Source organism: Agelaius phoeniceus, chromosome 1, assembly GCF_051311805.1.
Source record: "Agelaius phoeniceus isolate bAgePho1 chromosome 1, bAgePho1.hap1, whole genome shotgun sequence".
NCBI classification, from domain to species: domain Eukaryota; kingdom Metazoa; phylum Chordata; class Aves; order Passeriformes; family Icteridae; genus Agelaius; species Agelaius phoeniceus.
In genome coordinates, this window is record NC_135265.1 from 2,819,811 (window position 1) to 2,841,635 (window position 21,825).

At 49.7% G+C, this 21,825-nt stretch overlaps 1 protein-coding gene across 3 annotated transcripts; it reads left to right on the forward strand.

Moving 5' to 3' along the window:
- Positions 1-1,053: 1,053 nt before the first annotated feature.
- Positions 1,054-21,722, forward strand: HHATL (hedgehog acyltransferase like). 3 transcript variants are annotated; one of them, XM_077185081.1, is made up of 12 exons: positions 1,054-1,360; positions 2,980-3,130; positions 3,727-3,794; positions 4,579-4,692; positions 5,616-5,810; positions 7,285-7,494; positions 11,683-11,854; positions 13,187-13,331; positions 13,668-13,703; positions 15,040-15,241; positions 18,484-18,625; positions 20,592-21,722. In XM_077185081.1, the coding sequence occupies exons 2-12, from the start codon at positions 3,025-3,027 to the stop codon at positions 20,714-20,716; spliced, it is 1,515 nt and encodes a 504-aa protein (XP_077041196.1). In that variant the 5' UTR covers positions 1,054-1,360; positions 2,980-3,024; the 3' UTR covers positions 20,717-21,722. The 3 variants fall into 3 exon arrangements, with proteins under 3 accessions (XP_077041196.1, XP_077041231.1, XP_077041260.1); XM_077185116.1 differs by lacking the exon at positions 1,054-1,360 and adding an exon at positions 2,298-2,838; XM_077185145.1 differs by lacking the exon at positions 1,054-1,360 and having other exon boundaries at positions 3,019-3,130; positions 3,731-3,794.
- Positions 21,723-21,825: the final 103 nt, after the last annotated feature.

Here is a 21,825-nt window from a genome sequence, read left to right on the forward strand (position 1 = left end):
AACTTTTAATTTTTTACAGGAGGGTGAACCTTGTTTTCCACAAGATCAAAGCACCTCGTTAGGTGCTGGGTGTCAGCACACTGCCCTGGCTGGGAGAGCCTCTCTGTGTGCACCAGGTGAAAAACAAAACCATGTTAAAAAGCCTTTTTGTTCACAGCCAGTGCAGCAGCAGAGCTGGGCTGATCCCAGGGCTGCAGATCCTCCCTCCCAGAACACAGAACCTCACCCCAAAACTAACCAACCACCGAGGGATTTATAAAATCCAAATTTATACAACATAAAATTATTAAAATATAACATTTTCATAAAATCTCTGCCTTGTTTCTCCGTGCTGACCCCTCAGGCAGCCCAGGGATGCTCAGGGAGGCATCCCCAGGGTGAGCTGTGCCCAGATGTCACAGGGGCTTGGTGACAGATGTGGGCACTGGGCACAGGCCTGGCCCTGAGATAACAGAGACCAGAACCCAACCCTGCCCCTTCCTATCCCCTGCTGGGGATGCTGGAACACCCAAAGGTGTTTTGTGGAGATTCCAGGACCGTTGAGGCTGCAAAAGAGCTCTGACATCATTGACTCCAAGTGCTAAACCATGTCCCCAAAGTGCCACATCTATGGGAATTTTGGAACACTTCAGGGATGGTGATTCCACCTGCGCTGTTCCAGTGCCTGACAACGCTTTCAGTGAGGAGATTTACAGTAATATCCAACTTGAATCTCCTCTGGCACACCCTGAGGCCGTTTCCTCTTGCCCTGACTCTTCTCACCTGGCAGCAGGAGATGCTGCAGCCTCCGAGCCTCACTTCGATTTCAACCCTGCCCAATCTGAGGAGGAACCACGCTTCCTTTTGGCTCCGTGCCTCAGTTTCCCCATCCCCACGCACTGACATCTCCCTTTGGAACAAGGTGATGGGGACATCCCCTCCTAAAAGCGGGGACCCAAGCCCACCCTGGGAGGGGGAGCCAGTCCCTGCCTGGCGCTGCCGAGCCCCGGGGCTCCCCGGGCCGGCTCCCCTGGCTCGGGGTGAGTTTGGCAGCCAGCGCGGGTCCTCTCAGCAGCTGCGGTGACAGACAGCTCCCGAGCCACCCCCCTCTGCAGCGCTGCTCTAAAATAAAAATACCTCCCGCCTGCTCCGCTCCACTCCCGGCCAAACTTCCCCCAGGGCCAAGCTGGGGGGACGGCAGCCCAAAAACACCCCTGGCCCCCTCCCCGAGCCGGGCTCAGAGATGCTCTAGGGCAAACCGGCCGCCCCCAAACCCTCGGTGGGTGTCCCCTCTCCCTTGTCCCCCTGCTGTCCCCATCGCGCTGCCGGACGCTGGATCCCCGACCCTCGCCCGCCTCCCCCCGCGGCCCCGGGGCTCAAGGTCAGTAGCGATGCGGGAGCGATGCGGGGCTGGGGGGGCCACGATGCGGGTGGTGACACCGCTGTCACACCTCGGGGCTTTCTGTCACCTCTGCGTGTCCCCAGCGCCCGCCCGGGGGCCGCGGAGGGAGCGGGAGGGTGAGGATGATGAGGATGATGAGGATGATGCTGCCCTGCTGCCACCGGGGCTCTGCTGGGACCCCCCCGAGCCTCCCTGGGCAGCCCGGAGCGATCAGAGTTAAAATCATCCGAGGGGTCCCCGTCAGCCCCCGAGGTTGGGCACCGCCTGCCGCCCGCTCCCTCGCCAAAGAAGGGAACAAAAATAAATAAAAAGAAGCTTTGGAAAGCGTGGAAAGGAGGGGGAAAAGCTTTTTACAGGCACGGCCGTGCGCGCTCTCCCGCCGCAGGGGCTCCGCAGAGCGGGGGCAGCGCCCGCCCGCAGCGGCCCCGCACCGGGAGGGAGGGAGGGACCGACGGCGGGGACAGCCCCGACATTCCCCCGGAGGAACCCGACATTCCGCCCGGGATGAGCCCGAAATTCCCCTTGGGATGAACCCAAAATTCCCCCCGGGATGAACCCAAAATTCCCCCCGGGATGAACTCGAAATTCTGCCCGGGATGAGCCCGAAATTCCCCTCGGGATGAACCCAAAATTCCGCCCCGGATGATCCCGAAATTCCCCCCGGGAAACGCGTTTGGTCCACGCCGGGGGGAGATGGGGTCACCCCCCCATCGCTGCCAAGGACCTCCCCCACCCCCTGCTTAAAAACCCCGGCGACCAAACAAAAAATAAACGCTTAAAATGAAAACGATAATTTAAATATTATTTTAATATTATTTTAATTTAAATATTATTTTCATTTTAATATTATTTTCATTTAGTATTATTTTCATTTTAACATGGAGTGGTTTTAATAACCTCAGAAGCTTTTGCGACGCGGATGCCAGAGCAGACAGAGGGTGACCGGGCGCCTTTTGCGCCTTAATCCCCTCGGCGCTCTCAGGGATGGTGGCAGGGGGGTGCCAGCCCCGGGGCTGTCCCCTGTCCCTGTCCCTGCTCCTCTCTGGACACTCAGCCGGGAGGCAAGGCACGTCGCGCCGACGTTAATTAACCTCGCAGGAGTAATTAGCCCCTGGGCTAATTGCTGCTGATGCCGCCGGGGGGGCTCAGCCGTGTCTGCGGGCTCATAAAGTCTCCTGGCAGGTGAATTTTGGGATCACGGGGATTTGGGAGCCCCCCGAGCAGGAGGTTGGGCGAGGTGAGCGGGGAGGTGGGGAAACCATCGCGTCCCCTCCATCAGCGGCGGCTCCGTGTCCTGGATCCCCTCCAGGGACCCAAGCAGGAATTAGAGGTGGGGACACGCTGGAGGGAGCCCATCCTGGAGCAGCTCTGAACATCGGGATAACGGGAAGAACAGGAACACCTGGCCCCAAATCCTGGCTCCCGGGTGGGGTTTGCAGGAACCCCTTTGCACCCAGGTGTGACCCTCTTCTCCTTTCCCTTCAGCCTTCAGGGCTGGGGAGGAGCAGCAGGAATTTATGGGGTGTTTGAGGGACCCTAAATTCCTGCTCAATTCGTTTTCCCCCGGTTCTCCCCGCTCTGCTCTCTCCCTTGCCCAGGTGTGGATCCCTCCCCGGTGCCGGCCGGGGCTGTCACCTCCCACCATGGGGGTTAAGGCGATGCTCCCCAGCTACGAGCTGGGCTTCTATGCCCTCGTGGTGACCTGTGCCGTGCTCTACAGCGGCAGCGGCATCTTCGAGGCGTCCAGAGGTAACGCTGCATCCCCTGGGAGGGGCCGTGGCTCTCAGGCTCCTGCTTTTACAGCTGCTGGTACCAGCAGCAGATCCCCGGCTTTAACTGCTGCAGAAAACAGCTTGCAAATCCTTTTTAAAGGGATTTTTTGCCTGGTTGTCTCTTTGTCCCTATTCCCACTGTCACAGGTCTCCAGGTAGTGCCACACCAGGCAACCACCACCCTGCCTACACAGGGCTGATTCCCTTTCTTGTTTGTTGTTTTTGGGGGGTTTTGTTTGTTTCGGTTGGGGTTTTTTGTTGGTTTTTGGTTTGTTTTTGGCTTTTTTTTTTTTTGTGTTTGTTTGGTTTTTTTTGTTTGGAAGCCCACAAACCTGAAACTTTTATGGGATCAGCCAGGCAATGTGTAATGAGAAAAAGACTTTGCTGAAAATTCCTGCAGAAACCTGCTGTCACTGACTCTTTTAGTTGTCTGTGGCAATCAGGCAATTTTGGGGTGGGGTATTTGGGCCCTGGTTGCTCATTATCACAATGATGAAGGTTCTGGGCCTGGCTTGAACCTGGATCCCGTTTCCCAGAGCTGTTTCTCTCCCTCTAACTCTGATTCTTCTGCAGACAGCATGAACAGAAAAGCCTTTCGGGATGGCATAAAGCCAGGCTGGCACTACTTTGGCAGGAAGATGGTGAGTGAGGAAGGGCTTGGGCTTTTCCAGCTACAGACAGCCTGGGCAGTGGAGAAACAGAGCTGGTTTTTCTGCTACTGACGCACTTCTGTGAGGTCCACCTGACTCATAATTTTCTCCCTAAAGTAGTGGGGAAAATACCAGCCCTGATGATGCCTTGTGCAGGCTGCCCTAGAACAGAGGCTGGGCAGAGCTAAAGAATAAAGCAGGGATTTATTAAAAGGCCTCCATGGATGCACCTTGGGCAGCACAAGAGCCCAGCCAGGGCTGCACCCAAGATGAACCAAAATGGCCCCAAAATGCACCAGCACTCCCGGGCTCTCTCCCTGGGATCAGTTCTGCTCCATTTGCATCTTGCAGTTCATTGTCCCATTCCAGCTTTAGCCCCTGCAGTCCCACCCTGCTTGTTTTTCTCTCTCCAGCCCACGGGGTTTGTGCTCTGGGGCTGAGATTTGGATCATTTGTCCTTGGTGCCCAGCTGGAGCAGGAATTGTTTTGTCTCCCTGCTCTGTGCACAGAGCTCAGCATGCCCTGATGTGAAGCTCAGACCCACACACTAAAGCAGCACAGAATGTGAAAGTATAAAAGCCAAATCCTGAGGCATCACTGCAGGGCTGTGGATGCTCCACTTTGTGTGTGCTGGGATGAGTGACCTCTGCACGTCCCTCCTGGGGTTTTATGTCTGAGCTAAAGTACTTGGGAGCCCTTGGGTGGAAAATGGGAAGCAAAAGCTCTAAAAGTTGTGGAGCTGGGGGCAGTAAAGTGCCTGGTGCTGCTCCTGCAGGATGTGGCTGATTTTGAGTGGGTGATGTGGTTCACCTCGTTCAGGAACATCATCATCTTCGCCCTCTCGGGACACGTCCTCTTTGGCAAGATCTGCTCCATGACCGTGCCACAGGTGAGCAGGGATCTGAGAGCACCAGGGCTGGCCTGGGATCTGTGGAAGGGTCTCGGGTTTGGTGTTGCTGAAATGGCTCCCAAGGTATTAAAGAATCTTTTGTTCAGCTTCACAACTGAAGAAGTAGAGATTCTTTGGCTTTGGTTTTCAAGGTTGTTTATTTTCTTTTATCCATTACATTCTGTCTCTGACCTGCTGAGATCTGTCCAGCAGGTTGGTTCGTGGCACCCTGACCACCCTTGGGGTGGTGTTGGCTTTTTATACTAAAAACTACCTGTACTTTATTTACAATAATTTTCCAATACCTATCACCTATGTTAGACACTCTGTCTCTACCCTAAACCAATCCAGAAGTGCCACCATCACAGCAGAAGATGGAGGACAAGAAGAAGAAGAAGAAGGACAGGACATGCCCAGACTCCTCCATCTTGCCTCTTGAACCCCCATTCTAAATCCCCAAAATTCTACATTTTCACCCTGTGATAAATTCACTGTCATTCTACTCAAACCCTTGTGGCTTGTAACTCCTTACACAAAGTTGGGAATTGTTTCCATGGACTAAAATCAAAGGCACAGGTGTTTGTGACTCTGTGCCAAGGTCTCTGAGCCCCTGCCAGGGTCTCGAGTCCTCCAGGGCAGCCAGAGCAATGTCCTGGGCTCTGACAGGAGGGGTTTTGGGGACATTCTGGGCTCAGGGCTCTGACAAGAGGGGTTTTGGGGATGTTCTGGGCTCAGGGCTCTGACAGAAGGGGTTTGGGGATGTTCTGGGCTCAGGGCTCTGACAGAAGGGGTTTGGGGATGTTCTGGGCTCAGGGCTCTGACAGAAGGGGTTTTGGGGATGCTCAGGGCTCTGACAGAAGGGGTTTGGGGATGTTCTGGGCTCAGGGCTCTCCCCACACTCACCACAGCTGCTCTCTCCCCAGCACCGGGCTGTGATGTACATGGTCTACGGGCTCCTGGCTGTGCTGGCCAGCATGGGGCTGCTCTACCTGATGATCATCCTGTCCCACTGCCTGCTCCTCTACTCGGTGGCCCTGGCCAAGCAGAAGTGGCTCTGCTACGTGGCCGGGCTCTGCTGCCTGGCCTCCTTCAAGGTGGAGCCCTTTGGCTCATGGCAGGTGGGTCCTGGCCGTGTGTCTGCCCCATTTCCAGCCCACTGGTGTCCATCTCCTCGGGGTCATCCCCCAGGAGGGCTCCTGGGGCAGCCCCAGGCCCTCCTGGCCATTTCTCCTGGCTGTATCAGAGCTCTCACAGCATTTTAGAGGGAAGGGACTGTTGAGGTGTGAGCTTGGGAGTAATCCCACAGTGCTTATGTCACATTTTGGTGGCTTCATGCTGTTCCAGAACAAAAGACATGTGAGTCCTGCTTGCTGCTCAGGCAGCAATTTGTCAGCCTGTTGCTGCCCTGTGCCTCAGTTTCCCCAGCTGTAACACAGAGCTGAGATGGATTCAGTGATGCTCATCTCTTAGGTGACAGCCTAGGTAAGATTTTATCTCACTGGTGGGTGGAGAGAAGCCCAGGAAGGACTTTATCAAAATATTCAATCCCTCAGCAGGACATTGCTGTCTCTCCCTGCCTCCAAAGATGTGTTCCCTCCCTCTCCATCAATCCCAAAGCAATTGGCTCTGCTTTACTCTGTGGGGACACCTGTGACAGGGTGACATTGCCACCCAAACCAAAGCCTGTGTGACCAACAGCTGCTTGGTGACACGGCCAAGAGGATCTACCACTTCCTGACTGCTCTGAGCTGCAGGAGCCAGCTGGGAAATCGAGCCCCAGTTTTCTCTTTCCAGCTCATTAACTTCAGAGACAATTGGTGTCAGAGCATAATTAGAGGTTTTCCTTGAACTGAAAACTAAACTGGCAGAGGTCAGGGTTAGAGGAGATGCTAGGAAAAAATTCCTCACTGTGAGAGTGGAAAAAGGGGCCCTGGCACAGGTGCCCAGAGCAGCTGTGGCTGCTCCTGGATCCCTGGCAGTGCCCAAGGCCAGGATGGATGGGGCTGGGAGCAACCTGGGATAGTGGAAGGTGTCCCTGCCCATGGCAGGGGTGGCACTGGATGGGCTTTAATGTCCCCTGAACCCACACAATTCTCTGCTGCCCCAGTGTGGTGGTGTTCACAGGGGTCCCAGGATGAGGGGAGTGATGAGAATCTTGACTCCATGTTTCAGAAGGCCGATTTATTATTTTATGATATATATTATATTAAAAAGAAATGATAGATTAAAACTATAATAAAAGAATAGAAGAAATTATTTCACCAGAAGGCTGGAAAGGAATAGAAAGGAATGATAACAAAAGCTTGTGACTCTCAGAGAGTCCAAGCCAGCTCACTGTGATTGGCCATTAATTAGAAACAACCAACATGGACCAATCACAGATGCACCTGTTGCATTCCACAGCAGCAGATAATTCTTGTTTTTCTTTTCCTCTGAGGCTTCTCAGGAGAAAAATCCTGGCAAAGGGATTTTCCATAAAATATCACAGCGACACCCCAGGAGTGGTGTCCCCCACACAGCGAGGCAGCACAGAAGGGACACCACGTTCCTGGTGGTAATCTCTGTTTCTGTTAATCTCTGTTTCCTGCCCAGAGTGGGTTTGTGACAGGAGCTTTTGATCTCCAAGATGTCCTTTTCTACGGAGGCTGCACCTTCACCATCATGCGCTGCATGAGCTTCGCCCTCGAGAGCTCCCAGAAGGACGAGGGCATCTACTCCATCTTCGACCTCCTCAAGTACAACTTCTACCTCCCCTTCTTCTTCTTCGGGCCTGTCATGACCTTTGACCAGTTCCACGCCCAGGTGAGTGAGCCTGAGGCCAGGCTGGAGCAGGATTTCCCCCCAGAATTTATTTGCTTGTGGTCAAAAACCCCAACTTTTGCCACAGTGAAGTTGCAAATGGTTGTAGAATTTCTTGTGGTCACCTCTAGTCTGTGGCTGTGCATTTTTGTGGGGAAGGGCATAAACTGATGGATTTTTAAGCTTCTTTTTGGGTTTTTTTTTTGGCCAATTCACAATGGAAGATCTTGCTGTGATGTCCTTGCTCCCTGGGCATCTGCACTGCTCCGTGCCTCAGTTTCCTTGTGTTGTCACCCCAGCACCTTCATGGTGAGGACCACACATGGGATCTCTGCATGCTGTGACAGCAAGGACATTTCTGTCTCCCATTTCTATGCAGCTGCTTCACCTGGGGATGGTTTGTGTTTCTTTAGATCCAGTTATTTCTCAGGAAACAAATAAGATTTGGTGGAAAGCTGAGCTCCAGCAATCAGGGGCTCCATTAATACCCTGGTGCCCCAAGTCTTGGCCCGTTCCACACAACCAAGGGAGCTTTTGGATGAGCAGACTCCAAACAGAACTGGAAAACACCAGCAGAAGCCTGGGCTGGGACCTCTGGAGCTGTTCCACAGTCCAAGATCAAGGAAACCAGCAGTGCTGTGTCCCCCCTCGCTCTTCCCACCTCAACCTCCTTCTGCACCAAGGATCAGCCCTGGCCACCAAAGCAAGCTGGTGATGCTGGCAAAGGAGGGTGTTTGGTCAGCAGTGGTGCTGTGGAGGATTCCCACCACCACCACCACCCCTGGTTCCTTTCGCAGAAGAACAGCCACACTGAGTTTTTGGACCCAAACTGATGCCTGGATACAAGAATGTTTTGGAAAAACATTTGTGGATTCAGAAGAAAAACCAGCCCAGGGCAGGGGAGAGCAGCCAGAGCCTCATGGGGAGGAGGAGACTGAAGGCCCACCAGCCCAGCAGCTTCTCTCACACTTGGAGCTGGTTTTGGTTGCCTAAGAAGGGGTTTGCACTGGAATGTTTCCTCCAGGATGAGCCATGATCCCGGTCCTGCTCCTTGCCTGCTCTTCACCTGTGGAATTTACAGCTTCATGATGCCTCTTAAAAGGAACAAGAGCCCTCAGGTCTTACTGCACATATTAAAAATGATTTTTAGAGCATTGGACCTTGAAGATCATAAGGTCAGCTCTGGTGTCCCTATCAGGGATCCAGCCAGGTACCTACAAATGGGGACAGGAAACTCCTCATGTCTCCAACACCTGAGCTCCCACTGCTCCTGCAGAGCTGCATCCAGGGGGAGTTTTATTCCTGCTCCTTTGCACAACCCCAAACCAGGCTGTCTAAAGCCTCTTAATGAGCAATTCCCCTCTCTGCTGCTTCAAACCCCAAAGGCACAAGGATTAAAGTCCCCAGCCCCTCTCCCCTGCCCTGGCCAGGGGTCCTGGCTTGGCCTGGCCACCACTGCCATCTCCTGGCTACATCCCCCCTGCACGGCTGGAGCTGCAGCTGGATGCAGGGGTGAATTCTTAATTGCCCAAGAGCAATCAGGGCAGGAGGCAGGTGGAACCTTCCCCGGGGTGGGATGAATGGTCCCGTTAGAGATTGGATCTGTCCCTTTGGATCCTACTGGTCCTGCATCCTGGTGGAGCTCCTGCATTCCTATGTGAGATGGGAACTCATCTGTACCAGGGCTTGGCCAGCCAAATTTGGGTGGAGAAGCATCTTTCTCACTGAGACCAAGGGAACAAATGCCCCTTTCCAGGGCTGGGAGTGTCAGTGACACATCCCTGATCCCAAGGGGGTGGTGGCCAAGCGCTGGCACCACACACAGATGTGAGAACGAGAGCAAACAACCTCTCATCCTCACATTTGTTGTTGCACCAGGGGAGGTTTAGATTGGATAATAAAGATCATTTCTTCAAGGAAATGGTTGTTAAGCATTGGAAGAGGCTCTCCAGGGCAGTGGTAGAGTCACCATCCCTGCAGGTATTTCAGAGAGGTGTAGATGTGGCACTTGGGGACAGGGTTTAGTGCTGGGTTAATGGTTGGGCTCAATGATCTCAATGGATTTTTCCAGCCTAAGGCATTCTGTGATTCCATGGAAGGAGGGTTCTGTGCCCACCCCCACATCTCCATGCAGACCCTGTCCTCCCTCAGACCTGGGTCCGGCGACCTCTTCGTTTCCTCAAAGCACCTGGTACTTAACAGGCATGAAAAAAAATATGGCAAAGGCTTTAATTCTCAGGAATCATCTGGATTTGACAACAGGGCTGGTGCAGCAGCCCGTGGATTATGTAGGGAGAGCTCCCACCTCTCGCAGGGAATAAAGGGGAAGTAATAAACATAAGAGGATTTTGAATACAGCAGCGATTTTGCGGGGAAGCAAGGACATGGCTCTGCCCCGTGTAATCCTGAGAGCTCGCTCTGGTGATGGTTATGTGACAATGAGCAGAGATGTGGCAGCTCCTGGAGGCAAACCCCAGGCCCTGTTTGTGCAGGAGACAGCAAAAATGAAATCCCCATCAATCAGGTCCCACCAATTCAGGACAGCCCCTCGAGCAAGTCTCCCTCTCATCTACAGCAGGAATCTGCAACAGAAGCCTCAGCCATCATCAGCTCTCCTCTTCCTCCCAGATGACCCTGAACAAAAATACACCAGGCCCTGGCAGATCTGTCAGGCTGGGATTCCAACCCTGGAATCCATCCTGGAGATGTGATGGGTGCAAGCATTTGCTCCCTCTCAGTGCCTTTTGGAAGGGGCTGTCCTTAAGCAACGTTGATTTCCTGAGCACATTGCTGCAGAAAGAGCACGAAACCCTGGGAGCTCCCTGGTCAGAGTGGATTTCAGCCCACCTGGAGTCCCTGAGGACATCCAGGCCTTTGACCACAGACCTGCTCTGCTGGGAACCCCCTGGGAGCAGCAGGGTGATGCAGTAGGGACATCCCTGCTGTGGGTGGGACAGGTCCTGCTCCTTGTGCATGTGCTCACCTCAGCTAGCCCTTGAGAACTCCTTAATCAGTGGAAATTTGGGCAATGTAGTCCACAGTGTGACCTTGTCCTGGTTTAGGGCAAATTTGGGAGAAAACCTCCAAAGGGGGTCCCTCCAGAAAGCAAACCCACACAGCCCCTCTCCCCAACAAGTTTGGGAAGGATTCCTCAGGGAGAAGTGGAAAGAACCTGTTTATTTAACAGGCATAGCAACTCCCAGCACACAAAATGAACAATAGCAGATGACACCACTCTGAAAAAGATGACAAATTCAGAAAGTCTCTCTGGGGGTGGTCACTCTGTTCTCAGTCCCTCCTGTGCTGGGGCAGCTGCTGCAGCCACAAGGTGCAAACTCTCAGTGTTCCCAGGTCCCAGTCCAGAGCAGGCTCAAGTAGGTCCAAATAAAGGGAAAGGAGAAACAGTCCAGGGAAAAATTTGGACTGTTTGGCTAAACTAGCTAAGGAGCAGAAGCAAGAGCAAGCAGAAGCGAGAGCGAGAGCAAAGCGAAAAGCCAAGCAAAAAGCAAAAGCAGCACCATGTACTGCCCTGTATGTGTGTCCCGCCAGCCGTGGGGGAGCGGCTGATAACAAAACCAAAACAAAACTTTCACTCTTCAGAGCCAGTCTTGAAGGCACAGAACATAATATCCAGCATAAACAGAACACACAAATGGGGATACAAGCATCATAACATCACCCTAGGACAGACCTCTAAAGGGGAATGATGAATCAATCCCTGTTTGGACCTTGACCATCCTTGTGGATGAAGGAACAATGCCCATCCTGTCCCTGGGCTCAGCCCTGCCCTGTGACCGGGGTCCGAGGATGAGGAGAGAGATGAGGATCTGACTCCATGTTTCAGAAGGCTGATTTATTATTTTATGATATATATTACATTGAAACTATACTAAAAGAAGAGAAGAAAGGATTTCATCAGAAGGCTGGCTAAGAATAGAAAAAGAAAGAATGATAACAAAGGTTTGTGGCTTGGACTCTCTGTCCGAGCCAGCTGTGCTGTGATTGGCCATTAATTAGAAACATCCAACATGGGCCAATCCCAGATGCACCTGTTGCATTCTACAGCAGCAGATAATCATGGTTTACATTTTGTTCCTGAGGCCTCTCAGCTTCTCAGGAGGAAAAATCCTAAGGAAAGGACTTTTCATAAAAGATGTGTGTGACACTGCCCCTGTTTGTCCCTCCCTGCAGGTGAGCACCCGCGAGCTGAGGCGCAAGGACGACGAGATGAAGAGCATCCGTGTCAATGCCCTGCTCCACGTGGGGGCCATCGTGGCTGTGGACATCTTCTTCCACTTCTTCTACATCCTCACCCTCCCTTCTGACCTGAAGTTCGTGAACCGCCTCTCGGACTGGTCCTTGGGTGAGTGGCTGTGCTCGGGCACCTTCACCCCTGTCCTCAGCTCCAAGGCAGCGGTGAGGGATCCAGATCTCCATCCACCCCCCTGAGAGGCTTTGGGAATGCCTGTGTTGGACAGGTTTGACTAAAAAACTCCTCATCCTCACTCTGGCCATGCACAGAGCTGGGTTGGTGGCCCTGGAGGTTGGGTAGCTCTGGAAAGCACATGGTGCTGGTCTGGCCTTTCCACAGGGTAAATTGATTCGTTTGGGGTTTAGGAAGCTGAGCACCAAATTATTTTCGTTACCTTTGGACTGGGAGGGAGCTCAGCACCTCTGAAAAATCAGCAGGACAAAGCAAACCACGTGCAGCAATGCAAAGCCTGATTGCATGTAAGGAAAGTTGTCCATTGAGTGGTCAAACACTGGGAGAGGTGCCCAGAGAGGTTGTGGATGGTCCCAAAAGAGTCTGTTCAACACTTAAATGGACAATGTCCAGGGCAACATAATCTCTACCTAAAGGTGGGTGTTCTCCAAGCATGGCTGGGTTAGCAACCTCCAGAAGGCAAATTCCCAGGATAAGTGATGGAAGCAGCACTGGCAGCTGGAGGGAGGGCTCCAGATGATCAAATCCATGTGTGGTGGCAGCATTTCAGACACCACCACACAGCAGAGGCCAAGCAGGGGCTGGAGGAGCTTCCTGTGTCTCCAGAGTGGCAGCTCGAGGCCAGGATAAAATCCTAATGCAGCTGGAGTGGCACTAACATGGATTTAGGGTGTCCCAAGAGCCCTGGCTAGGTGGATCCCATGTTACTCCAGAGGGAGCTGAGCTCTTCTGACTGTCCTGACCATGGTGGGAGTGGTCAGATTATCCCTTAATCTGGGAGCTGGATCCCACCAAGACAGGGGCATTTTAGCAGCTCTTTGCAGATCCATTTGAAATCTTTAGTAGCTGTCCATGCAGGGTTTGTTTCCCAGTGTCAGACCTCTCTAAGGCAGAGGTTCTGACCCTGGCTCTGCTGTAGCATGATACCCATGGCCAGGGTAACTGGGGCGGGGGGAATTTTGATGGAGGTGCCAATAAAACCTCAGAGGGCAGCCCTGAGAACTGTGATGAGTTCATCAAGGCTTAACAAGCCTCAGAGGGAAGGCACAATGATGGAATAAATTACTGTACAAAGAGAATTTCTTGGACTATTAAGACCAATAAGCAGTTTGCTCCCTAATACCCTGAGAAGAAATTGCCCTTTGGTTCAAGCCTCTTAAAAAAAAATTTAGTTTTAAAAGGTTTGCTCTGCAGAAATCCTGATGCATTCCGTGTTCCTTTTTCTCTGTTTGTCTCCCATTTTTGCTCCAGCTGGCCTGGCCTACTCCAATCTGGTGTATGACTGGGTGAAGGCAGCTGTGATGTTTGGTGTCATCAACACCATTGCCAGACTGGACCACCTGGACCCACCCCAGCCCCCAAAATGCATCACCATGCTCTACATCTTTGCTGAAACGTGAGTACCCTGAATGGAGACTGTTTGAGCTGGACAGGACCTGTGTGGAGGGGAGGGCACCTGGGCTGTCCTGGGCAGCTGCTCTCTGAGCTGGAGACCCCCTGAAACCACAGCCTGGACCTGGCCAGAACCCAGGGAAATATTCCTAGGTGGGGAGAAATGGATAAGGAGAAAAGTTAAACCACGTCTCTAGTGGGATCTGTCCAAGGAAGGAGCCTGGAGGATTTCTGTGAGCAAGGTCCATGATGTGCCTGGCCAGGGGATTGGGTGTTTTCTCTGTTTCAACAGGTTTTTATTGTCATTGTGTGTTTTAACATGTTCTTATCTTATTTTTAGGCATTTTGACAGAGGGATTAATGACTGGCTGTGCAAGTAAGTGTCTGGTTGAGCCCCTCTAGTCTGGTTCATCCATCCCAGAGCAATGAAGCATCACATGCTGTTCATCCCAAAGCTGGGGTGTCCTCTCTTCTGGATAAATCCCACTATTTGCTCTGTTTAGCCCCAAACCCATTGAATTAATTGCACAAAGAACAGCCCCCTCCTCCAAAGCTGGGAATAAAAGAGTGCTGTCCCAAAATCCCTTTAAGGCTGGTGGGTGTAGGGTTCCCTCAGAGGAGGAAGAGCCAGCTTAGCTTTACATTTCTCCAGGAGGAAAGGGGAACTGAGTGCTGTATCCCCATCTGCACCTGCCTCAGCCCTTCAGCTCCCTTCATCCACAAGTTCACACCAGCAAACCTCTACTGAGGGGGGTGGTGGCTGCTTGGTGATAAAATCCTGAGCACCAGCAAGTCTGAGGGAACCCCAGTTTTACCTGCCAGAGGGGGAAAGGTGGATATTTTGTCCTTGAGTATTTATAGGTTGGTAGGAACACAAGTCGACTCCAAGCAGTTGGGGCACAGCAAAAATCAATTTATTGCCATAAGATCCCTCCTGTTTTATTGGGATGTTCTGGGCTGACCTCTCTGTGAGAGGAGCTTGGGAAAAGAAACTCCAGAGGGATCTCCTGGACTACAGGGAGCACCAACCTGTGGTGGTGTTCACAGGGGTCCCAAGACGAGGGAAGAGATGAGAATCTTGACTCCATGTTTCAGAAGGCTGATTTATTATTTTATGATATATATTATATTAAAAGAAAATTATATACTAAAACTATGCTAAAGAATAGAAGAGAAGGATTTCATCAGAAGGCTTGAAAGCAATAGAATGAAATGATAATAAAATTTTGTGCCTGACCAGAGTGTGAGACAGCTGGACTGTGATTGGCCATTAATTAAAAACAGCCACATGAGACCAATCACAGATGCACCTGTTGCATTCCACAGCAGCAGATAATTATTGTTCACATTTCGTTTCTGAGGCCCCTCAGCTTTTCAGGAGAGAAAAATCCTAGCAAAAGGGATTCTTCATAAAATATGTCCGTATATTTTCATAAAATATATTTTATCATTACATATAATTTATAATTTATATATATAAATTATATATAATGATATATAAAACAGTAAAATAACTACAAAAAATAAACAAAACATTAAAATACAATACTATAAATTAATATATAATCATATATATATAATATATATTTTATTTTATCATTATGTATAATTTCTAATTTATATATCATTATATAATTTTATAGAATATAATATATAAATGTATATTATATAATTTATATAAAAAAACATTAACCACCTTCCCTGGCCTTTAGGTACGTGTATGACCACATTGGAGAGAACCACGACAACATCCTGAAGGAGCTGGTGGCCAGCATCACCACCTTTGCCATCACCACGCTCTGGCTGGGGCCCTGCCAGGTCGTTTACATCTGGTCCCTCGTCAACTGCTTCGGCCTCAACTTCGAGCTCTGGGTGCAGAAGTTCTTCCAGCTGGGGCCCTTTGCCAAGCTGGAGGTGAGGGCGTGGGGACAGCTCCAGGGGGCTGGGAAATGCTTGTGCCTGGAGGGAGCTCACACTGGGTTGCAGGGGTTGGGTTTTTGGGTGAGGAGGAAGAGCAGAATCCCTGAGGATGCCATGGGGCTCCTGCCTGGAGATCTGGAGGTCTTTGCTGTGGCCTTCAAAACCGTGGAATTATTAAGACTGGAAAAGATCAGCAAGTCCAGCTGGATCACCACTGTGGTGGTGTTCACAGGGGTCCCGGGATGAGAGAAGAGATGAGAATCTTGACTCCATGTTCCAGAAGGCTGATTTATTATTTTATGATATATACTATATTAAAAGAAAAGGATATATCAAAACTATACTAAAAGAATAGAAGAAAGGATTTCATTAGAAAGCTAGCACAGGAAAAGGAAAGGAATGATGATAAAATGTTGTGCCTGACCAGAGTCCCAACACAGCTGGACTGTGATTGGCCATTAATTAAAAACAACCACATGAGACCAATCAAAGATGCACCTGTTGCATTCCACAGCAGCAGATAATTATTATTTACATTTTGTTCCTGAGGCCTCTCAGCTTCTCAGGAGAAAAATCCTACCAAAAGTATTTTTCAGTAAATATGTCCAGAACACCATGTCCACCACCAAACCACATCCTTTAGTGCTGTATCCATGGGGCTTTTTTTGAACATTTCCAGGGATGGAAATTGTCCCTGGACAAGCCTTGGGATCAGCCACTGAGCTGTGCAGGGGAAGCTCAGTGCTCTGTGTCCCCTCATTCCATGCACTTTGTCACCCACCCAGAGCAAACCAACTCCTGCCCCTAGGCTGCTTCACAGGGAATTTAGATTGGGGTGGAAATTCCAGAGGGAAAACAGAGGTCCAAGAGAAGCAGGAGTGAATCTCCAATGAGGCATCAAAGTGCCACAGATGGACACAAAATTTGAGATGTCTGTCAATATCTGTCCTTGGGAATAGGTCTATGCATATGGGGAATATTCTGTGGGGAATATCCAGATCCTAGGGGGAAATGTTTACATATTTCCTTATGGGATTAATTTGTTCTTCTTGTTCCACAGAGCACCTTGGCATTCTCAGTGGTTTTGATCTGATTTATTTTAAAATCAAGTGTTTGGATGATATAACAAATTATTTTTAAATAATAATAATTTAATATTTTTAATAATAATTTTAATAATTTGTGCCCTGTCTTTGTTTGGGACCAAGATATCTCAGGGACATACTGGAAAAAAAAAATCTTTAAAACTTCCACTCTGAAAACAATTATCTTCCTGTTGGAATCCAAAATGCAAGAAACTCTCAGAACTTTAGACCTGTAAACCCAAGCTTAGAATTAAACCAAAGATTTAATCTAAAACCTTAAAAAAAACTTCCAAACTTAAATACTAAAACCAAAAATATAAATTTATAATTTTAAACAAAACCATGTTAAACTAAATTTAAAAAATTTAAAGTTTAAAATTTAAAATATAAAATATTGCAATAACTGCAAAAATAAACAAAAATGAAAATGTAATTCTATACATTTATATATAATATATATAATTATATATAATTTGTATAATTTGTATATAATTATGTAATTTATATATAATATAATCTAATATATAAATGTATATAGTATAATTTATAATTATATATAATTTACATAATTTATAATTTATATATCACTGTATATATCAATTAACTAAAAAAACTTACACTATAACACAAATCCATACAACAAAATATTTAAAAATTAAATCAAAACCGTAATATCCTTATTAACAGTATTTTATTAATCAATAACTTCTTAAACAATCACAACTAAAAATCTTAAAACACTCTAAACAATGCTATAACAATATAAGCCAAATTCACCCTTCCTACCTATAAAAAATTAAATATAAATATAAAATAGATAAACCACATAAATATAAAAAATTAAAATATAATTTTTAAAAAATCACATCATCAAAATAAAATAAAAATAAAATTAAATTATAAAAAATAACATAAATAAATATATAAAATATAAACCACATAGAAAAAAATAAACCACAATTCAAAGATCCCATCTCAAATTCCTTCCAAAATATATATTCCTTCCATTAAAATATAAAACTATAATACAAATAAATATATAAAATATAAACCACATATAAAAAAATAAAATATAAAAAAATAAACCACAACTCAAAAAAAATCACATCTCAAATTCCTTACAAATAAATTATCACAAGCTCCCCATTTCTTTTTCCCAATTTAAATCCTGGAGGTCCTAAATTAGTTAAAGATCTATTTTGAATACAAACCGTGGAGAGCAATCCTCCCGCTCGCTCTCCTGGTTGAACTCCTAATCAGATTAGGGCTCTCGAGGCAGTGAAATCCCCTTCCCTGCAGCACCACAATTCCCAGCCCTAAGTAGCCTGGAGGCTCTTTGGAGGCTGTTCTGAACTCCTTCCCTGCTCCACTCTCAGCAGCTGATCCTGGAGATTATGTGCCACTGACAATTCCACTCTGCTGCTGTCATTGGCTTCTGAGCTTTTTTTTCTTTCCTGTAATTCCTAGGAAACTATTTTTACCAGGAGCCAGGAGTGATTTGCATGTAGGGCTAATAATAATCCTGGGATACAACAGATTCTTCTGCCTTGAGGAGTGGCAAGAGGTGGAGAAAGCAGGACTCAACCATTTCATTTTAAAGAGGATCTGAGAGAGCTGGAGAAGGACTTGTCACAATGATGTGGAGGGATGGGACAAGGAGAAATGGATTTGAACTGACAGAGGGCAGGGTTAGATGGGATTTTGGGAAGGAATTCTTCCCTGTGAGGGTGGGGAGGCCCTGGCACAGGGTGCCCAGAGCAGCTGTGGCTGCTCCTGGATCCCTGGAAGTGTCCAAGGCCAGGCTGGATGGGGCTTGGAGCACTCTGGGACAGTGGAAGGTGTCCCTGCCATGGCAGGGGGTGGAATGGATGATCCTGAAGATCCCTTCCAACCCAAACCCTTCCATGTGTCTGTGATTCTACAATTACCATGAAACTGTGTCTAACATCTTGCCCCTACCCATGGGACCCAGCCCAGGGTCCCTCAAGCAGCAGAGCAGTTTTGTCCTTTCCTTGTCCTTTCCTTTCTTCATTCCAGAGGCACTTAAAGCTGCTCTGATTTTTGCCTCCTCTCTGGGATCCAGCTGGGGTTGCCCCAGTCACCCCCTTTCCCTTAGAGACCCTTTTCCCTCTGCTCCTCTCTCCTCCACAGGCCAAGCTGTCAGGGGCCATGTCTCGGCGGATCAGGGCAGCTTTTGGGGCTGTGAACTTCTGGGCCATCGTCCTCTACAACATCCTGGCCCTCAACAGCCTGGAGTTTGCTCTGCTGGTGACCAAGAGACTCCTCGTGACGGGTAAGGTGCTGCCAGCCTTCCCCACTGAGACACCCCTGTCTGAACTGCTGTGGGAGCTGAGCACTGGGATCTTGGATCCTTCTGGGTCCAAAGTGCCCTGGTCACTGGTTTGTGATGTTTGGACATGTTTGGCTGCTCCAAATGTCCTTAATTCTCATGCAAAAAGTGGTTTCTTAGCCCCTCCTGCTCCTCACTGAGTGTTCTGGAGTGCCAGCTGCCTGCCAGGTGTGCTTGTACAGCTCCTGGCCCAGTCTGAGCCTGGCTCAGCCTCCCTGGAGCACTGCAGAGGTCATGTTCACCTCACCAAGTAGGGCTCAGTCCCTGCCTGTGAAATGTCCCCTTGCTGGAGAAAGGGATTGACCCCTCCTGCCTCATTTCCTCTGCTCCAGCAAGCATCCTCCACCATCCCAAAGGTGACAGGTACTAATCCTCATCCTGCATGTCTTGGTTTGGAAAGACAGGAGTCTGCTAAGGAAGGCAGGAGCCTCCCCTGAAATGGAGAATGTAAACCCTCCCCGCCCCTCCAAATCGCTATAAATTTTAAATTAAGGGGCTCTCAGGCAAAGATATGAGAGCAGGAATAACAGTTCTTTAATAGGGACAACAATAAAAGGATAAAATAAACAATGCAGTACACTAGAACAACACTGACAGGGTCAGAATACAACTTGACACCCAGGGTGTTGATAGCAGTCCCATTGGAATTGTGGCTCAGCCCTCCTGCAGTGTCAGGGGTGGTTCTGCTGGAGCAGGGATCCTGTAGAAAAGGGTGCATTCTTCCTCTGAAGATCCAGGGGAAGAAGAGGCAGCTGCTGCTCCTCTGGGGAATCCAGTGGAGCAGCTGTGCAGTTATTCCAAGATCTCCAGATTATATCCAAGTAGGAATGCTTGGCTCCTCCCTCTGGGCTCACATCTCCCAATGGGATGCTGTAGTTCTTATCAGCCATGCAGGGACATTCAATGGCTGTTATCAGCAGGTGTCCCCTCCTGAGAGAGGAGTGGCTGTGGAAGAGATAAGGCAAACTGCCCACCTGACAAGAGACAACTGCCATACAGATGGTGATAGAATACATCTTGCCTTGCAACCTGGATCAGTACATTTCTAATCAGTGGATTGTGGCACTTTTCTGAAGTATTCTTGAGCTGCCCAGGGTATAAATAGCCCTGAGGAGCCCTCTCTGGGATGGGGATGGATAATGTCACACTCGCTGTGCCAGGAGTGCCTGCCCGCTGAGCTCGCTGGCTTTTGCTGGTTGCATTATTCATTGCACAGCTCCTGTTTTAGCAGGAACAAACCCTGGATCCACCCCTGTGCTGTGGAGACCAGATTTGTGATTGCAAACATCATCAGACCCTTCCAAAGAGGAGGGAGAGCTCAGTCACTGACGTAGGTGACAAAAATATGTATTTTCCAGGGCGGACACTGTGTCCCCACTGAGTGCAGGACAAGAAGACTTCAAAACAGTGCCACAATGCACTGGTTAGAAATGTACAGACTGCAGGATGAGGATTTGTACCTGTCACCTTTGGGATGATGCAGGGTGTCTGCTGGAGCAGAGGAAATGAGGCGGGACAAGGCTGGGCTTGATCTCAGCATCAGCGGGGCGCAAAGATTCCAGAAGGTCTCAGTGTTGAGCAATGATAAACATGGGCAGGTTCAATGGGCAGAAAGCCAACCATGACCTCTGAACTTGGGGAGCAGAAGGATTTTTGGGGGTAAGAGGGGCTCAAAACCCCTCCAGCATTCCCCCTTGGTGGGCTCAGGCACAGCTTCACCTAAAATCCAAGTCTGAGGATTTCCCTCTTGCTGAAGCTGCAGGGCTGGATCTATGACAAAAAAATGTCACTGGCCACCATGAGCTTGTGTGACCTCCCAAACCCGCCTGAGAGGCAGCTGTGCTGGGGTGAAGAAGTGGCCTTGCCAGGCCAGCACAGCTGCATGACCAGGTCTCCCTCCCTGCCCTAGGTTTCCCTGAGAGCACCTTGTCCATCTGGTTCATCACCTACTGCGGCGTGCAGCTGATCAAGGAGCGCGAGCGCATCCTGGCCATCCAGGAGGAGGAGAAGGGGGACAAGGCCAAGTTGGAGTAGAGGAGGCTTGTCCTGAAGCTTCATCTCCCTTCCAGCCACTGCTGCCAGGCCAGGCACCGTTCAGGGCTCTCCAAGCCCTCCTGACAATCGGACTGCTGTAGCTCATCCACGTAGAAGCCACCTGGAAGGCACAGGTCACCCCCTTGCTGCAGGGAAGATTTTCCATCAGGCACAGTGGGTGTTTCACAGTCTCCCCAGACGTGGCAGGATGCTGAGGCAGCTCCCAGGATGTTTTTTCCATGCCAGAGCCATCCCTGTTGTTTTCCTGACCCTCTGAAGTGTGCAGGCCCAGAGGTTTCACCCTCTGCTTCCCCCAATGCTCGGTGCACCAGCACTGGGCTCCCCCTCAGCCCTTGTCTCCCAGAGGGGACTCTCCAGGCCCCATGGCTGGAGGTTTTAGGGCCCTGCACTGCTGGATCTGAGACTGATGTGACCACCCTGCTGTGACATGTGTCCTGGGACTCAAGCCAAACCCCACCTCAGTTTTTTTACATGCTACGGACAGAGGTCTAAGCTCACATTCCTGCCCATGGCTGAGGGACAGAAGGTGCTGTAGCCACCCCTTGCTCATCTCCATCCCTTTCCTCAGCTGCCTTTGGTGTGCACAGCCCAGTGAGCACACAGCTGAACACCATCAAAGGAGAAAAACCCCAGGTGAAGGGCAAGGAGTGGGGCCAGGTGGTGGAGGGAAAGCCTAATGGAGACTCCTTGGAGAATCAAACTTTGGGAGTGTGTGAAACACAGTGCCTTGGGGAAAAGGTGGGTTTGTGACCCAGAAATAGCTCTCTTGCACTTTAGAGTAACTCTCAGTGGCCTTATGTCTGAGTTCTGTCTGTTTGGGGGCAGGATCCACACCCCTCTGCAGTGGGGTCGAGACCTTGGTGCATCCCTGTGGGGGAAGCAGGATGGGTTCCCAGCCAGCTTTCAGCTCTGCCAAAGCAATTCGTGAAGTCCCTGGTAAATGTCTCTTATTTATGTAGCCAATAAATGTTGGATAACTCTGGCACCTGCTGCTCATCCCTGTTAATGCTGCTGGCTGCAGGTGACACCCCTGGAAACACCCAGGCACCAGAGCTGAGAGGACAAGGATCTGTTTGCAGGTCCTCGCC